General features: G+C 42.6%; 1 protein-coding gene across 1 annotated transcript in view; it reads right to left on the bottom strand.

Moving 5' to 3' along the window:
• LOC124427307 (ephrin-B2) overlaps positions 1-5,000 on the bottom strand; it is a 41,489-nt gene that overhangs the window by 6,559 nt on the left and 29,930 nt on the right. Inside the window, exons 2-5 of the mRNA XM_046970051.1 lie at positions 4,986-5,000; positions 3,549-3,846; positions 2,324-2,635; positions 1-1,727 (exon numbers count right to left, since the gene is read on the bottom strand). The exon at positions 1-1,727 is cut by the window's left edge and continues 6,559 nt beyond it; the exon at positions 4,986-5,000 is cut by the window's right edge and continues 121 nt beyond it. Coding sequence (XP_046826007.1) covers positions 1,582-1,727; positions 2,324-2,635; positions 3,549-3,846; positions 4,986-5,000 — 771 coding nt within the window. The 3' untranslated portion in view covers positions 1-1,581. The remainder of the gene's footprint in view (positions 1,728-2,323; positions 2,636-3,548; positions 3,847-4,985) is intronic.

The following is a 5,000-nucleotide window of genomic DNA, read 5'->3' on the forward strand; positions in this document are numbered from 1 at the left end:
TCCCTTTGTCTCCCACCGTCGATACGCAATTTATTCGCTATTAAATTTAATATTTTACTAGTAAATATAGAATATCGATTGAATATTCGTAGTGTAATAATAGCGGATAATAAATATAATACAGATCTATAGATAGAGTTCAATATGGTACAGGTATTATACAAATTTTCACATTCTCGCAATTTTCACGCACTCACAGAGAATTATCTCATTGGCGCTTTCTCTCTCTCTCTCTCTCTCTCTCTCTCTCTCTCTCTCTTTCTCTCGCTCTCTCACTCTCTCTCTCTCTCTCTCTCGCACGGATAATATATATTTTTTGCCACGATCGAGGCGAGAAGAGATAGTCGACAATCGCCGATTTGTCAAATTTGAATCGATGCACATGATCGGGATAAATCCATTGAACTGTCGCTCGATTTTGTGTAATTTTCAATATCGACGATGGATCGTTCTCGCGTTTTTGTTGTATAAATTTCGCAAACGGGTCTTTACGTTTTGGTGGGAATTTACGCATTCTATCTTTCTTTCTTTCTTTCTCTCTCTCTCTCTCTCTCTCTCTCTCTCTCGTGCGTCATATATAAGATTCGTCTAGTATACGGCACTCTCCTAAATCTCCTTGCAGCTCGAAGAAGCCGCTGGAGTCACTTGTACATATTTGTTAGGAATTTATTTACAGGCGTGTTAATTATCGTGGGTCAACGAATGTACAGGTAAACGCGCAGGACGATTCAAACGGGAAACGAGCTGGAACGATTCACCGTTAGAACGATTCAACGTTAGTTCTTCAACGATGGATAATCTCATTGTTCTTGTCGAGAAAAATCGTTTAAGTTTCGTCTTCCGTCGATTCGACGAAGGTTCGTTTGTTTTTCTGGCTAGATTATAACTCGTATGCGCGGCTAACGTTATTCGCTTCGAAGATATTTAACACGCTACTCGCACACAACTTTTCTCACGCGTCACACATTACTTTCATACACTCGCTCTCTCTCTCTCTCTCTTTTATCACGCTCTCTTGTATTTCGAATAAATACCTAGAATTAGCGTAACGATACGAAGGACAACCAATACGACTACCATTTATAGTAGTGATAATAGTGGGCGTACTATAATAGTATCTAGTAGCAGCGTTTCTCCTTGTTACTTCTTTTCTTTTTCTTCATCTTTTTTTTTTCAACATTTTTTTTTTCTTCGCTCTCCTTCATCTTTCTTCGTCGTTCGTCGTCTTGTTTGACCATCTCGACATCTATACGCCATCCCGCTTGTCTTTCCTTTTTATTAGTAATTAATATGGCTTTGCCACGAGTCTTTTATTCAGACACGTAGTCTTTCTAGGTCCATCTGTATATATATCTATACCTTCTTACCAGCAGTATCTAATAGATATCTTTTCTTTCCTTCTCAGTATTCGGTCTCGGGTCAAACCGAATGATGGTTGATCTGCGCGCGTGTCCCACGATCGAGGGCCTGCAGCGCACGATAGAGGCGCTGCGTGCCTCAAGAAATTAATTAAACGTAGGATAATCACAGAAGAAGGGGTTCGACGCATGGGATACGCTCTTCGTTGGTAATGTCGTCGCTTCACCGCAGCAATTGCGGCATGAGAACACTTATCAAAACGCTAGAGACCATCAGGAACAGGACCTGCCCGAACCCATACGACGTCGCGCCGTTGTACGTTAGTTCTTCGTTCTTCACCACCTCATTAGGATGATCGGAGTATTCCTCTGAAAATTTGAAAGAGAGACCCACGTGAGAAAGTTTCTACCAAATCGACGCGAAGGAAATAAAAACTTCTCCACGGTCGAGTCACACGGAAATACGCCTCGTTAATGGCCATTCGCGCACATCGTTTATCGCTCAAATGCAAAATAGCTGCACCGGCTGTGTACGACTCGAATTATCGTAGGCGTTGATGTGAAGGACAAGAAAAAGGAAATCTCTCCCTCTCCCCCCTCCCCATCCCCTCCTTCCATCCACCCCTCCCTGAATAAAAAGAAGAAAAAGAAAAAGATAAAAGATATGCAGGAATGGCAAAACCGACAGATGGCTTTCGGGAGATCTACGAAGTCGTCGCACCTCGGCTTACTTTTATTGGTTTTCCATCTGGTGTAGGACGCGAGACAAGAACGAGATGAACCGTGTTACATTTTTCAGGAAAGGTTTCACGTTTTTTAGTCATTTATATCAAAGAAATTCGACGGTTCGGAATGAAATATAACTAGATACTCAAATACGTATATAGCTATACGTAGATACTTATACATACATACACATATATATATATATATATATATATATATATATAAGATTAAATACGTACTATTCTTTTTCTTCTGTCCAATCGAGGTCTTTGGCGGCGAGGAGACAGACGGGGGTCCATTGTGAATCGGAGGCTGTGGCTGATGCGGATGTACAGGGTACAACGCTGAAGGGGGAACATGGGTCGGCATCACCGTAGCCGGTTGATGATGATCGCGATGATGATGAATGTTGCCTCCCGGGTAGAATCGTTCTCCACCCTTGAGGACGCTCGGTGGCGGTGGTGGTGGCATCATACCACCAGCTCCTCCGCCCAAAACCGCGGTGCTCGTTGAGCTGCTGCTGGGCACGGTGCTGCTGGTCACGGCTACGGCTGAAGTAAGAACAATGCTTTTTATTAGTATACGATATTTTTTGAAGGCAATTAATTGTTTTCTTTTTTGTCTTTTTTTTTTATTCAAATGTTTGATACAATAACCAGTAAAATAGGATACTATATATAGAAAAGATGAAAAAGAGCACGCTAAAAAGTAGAATCTCAAGTTTCTCGTGGATGAGTTTGAACGAGTTTATCGCTCGAAGAGATAGTAAGATAGCTCATTACGTAGTACGAATCATTCTCGGTGTGCACTCGCCAGTTCGTTCGAGAGAAGGATGCTCGGAACGAATTAGGTAGAGACGAGTGCTCGCTCGGTGGAATGAAATGGTGGAATTTATCGTGCTCTGGGACAGTGGTCTAACCGCAACAAATGGTGCGCGCTAAGAATTATAATTGATAGGGATTATTTAAGAGGCGGAGAAAGGCCGGTAGAGAAATGGAGAGGGCAAAATAGTAGGACGGAGGCAGAGGGAAAGAGAAAAGGAAATATATGAAAGAATGAGACTGCCGAGGAGGACACGAACGAGTAGCGGTGAGTGGACCGCCTGTTATGGAAGTCGTTCCTCTTATAACTGATTAAGGGATAATGAATTTATGGCGCGGTCCTTCTTTTCTCTTCTCCTTTCTTCATTCTTCTTCGAGTCGACACAAGATATGCGTGAACGAACGATGCGAGTGTAACGCGTGAAGTGCGAAAAAGATTTCAAGAATGAAATTGAAAGGTACCGACTTTTGATATAGACAACGTCTGTAATTTGTCTCATGTATTTAATTTAATAATTGAAGGATTGAAAGCGGGCACGGAAAGATATTCTTTGGAAATTAGATTTCTTTTCTTTTCTTATCTTTTTTTCTTTTTTTTTTTTCTTTTTTCTTTTCTTTTCTCGATGACCTATACAATACTCACAGTTGTTGCGAGACGTGGCGGATGAGGAGGAGGTGTCGTTGCTGCAGCAAACCTTGAAGACAACCTTCATGTTGTCGGAGGTGCATCGTCCGCCGATACGCTTATGTAGATCTTCCTTGGACGAGGTGCTGATGAAGTAGTAATCGTGGCCAGGCAGGAACTCGAGGCCCCCCGGTTGCGGCGTGAACGGCCTGAAGGTGATCGTGTAGTACTTATCCTCGTATGGTTTGTCGCAAATTGCTATTAAGCGAGGATTTGGGTTTGTTATTCGACACGTCTCGTACTCCTCCTTGGACACCTGCAACGATGAGAAAAAAGATTAGCGGTTACGCCCACATGGTGAACCTGAAAACTTTCATTTTCGTTACGATCAGTCAACATAGACTATGTGGAAAAAGCTATTCTTTTCTTCTCTCTCTCTCTCTCTCTCTCTCTCTCTATCTATCTATCTATCTATCTCTATCTATCTCTCTATGCTTTTCTTTGCTCAAGCACGGCATTAATCGCTGATTGACTACTGTGAAAGAAGTTTCAACAGTCGGGGAACTGTGTATCGGGATACGAATAGAATTTTTGTTCGTCCTTCGAACCCTTTCTCGGCCTTTTTGCCACGTCGTTCGTGGCAGAAAGAAAGAAAAAGAGAAGTCGAGAACAAGAGGGAAAAGATCTATTGTGTCGATCCTAATCGCCGTACAGAGAGAACGGCTATCGAGACAATGGAGTGGACGCTATGAGGGAGGCCACGATCTGCGATTAGATCGGTTCGATGAGTTCATGAAAATACGTGAACGATGCACGAACGTCTACGGTATCTGGATGAGGACGACGACAGAATCTTTGATAAGTTTCCAAAGGAGGGAGGGGGGAAAGGAGAATTCGTCGCGACGCCGTCGTTGTCGCGAAAGCTATACTACCTTTTGCTGACTGGCATGCCGATTACCACCCGACCGAGTCGAGACAATGTAAATGTCCGAAAGAGGAACTCTTTAAGCTTTGCACGGATCGTTAACGGCAACATCTTCGTTTCTTTTCCATTGGAAGTTCGCGCACGAAGTCATTTTTGGTGAGAGGAAGGAGGAAAAAGAGAGAGAAAGAGAGAGAGAGAGAGAGAAAGAAAAGCGGGTAGTCAAAGAACTGGTCTCGAGTAGTAGCAGCTGTCTAAACATTACGGAAACCAGCCTCAACTATTTTTTCGTCGTAAGGCTTGTCCATCATCGATGCACCCCATGGGTGTTCGCATCTCCTTCCCATCTCTTCCCCCCCTTTTTTTTTATCTCCGTGTAAATAAATTCTTAAAACAAATCGTCACGATATATAGAATCGCGATGTACTGAGAGATCCCGTGATCTTTTTTTAAAGTTAAACCATCCGGCATTTATCTCGTTGATCTCGTATATAGATGGATAGATCAAAAAGAAATCTTTAAAATATACTTACGTTGTAAATGAGATA

The sequence above is a fragment of the Vespa crabro genome, chromosome 10, assembly GCF_910589235.1.
Source record: "Vespa crabro chromosome 10, iyVesCrab1.2, whole genome shotgun sequence".
Lineage (NCBI taxonomy): Eukaryota > Metazoa > Arthropoda > Insecta > Hymenoptera > Vespidae > Vespa > Vespa crabro.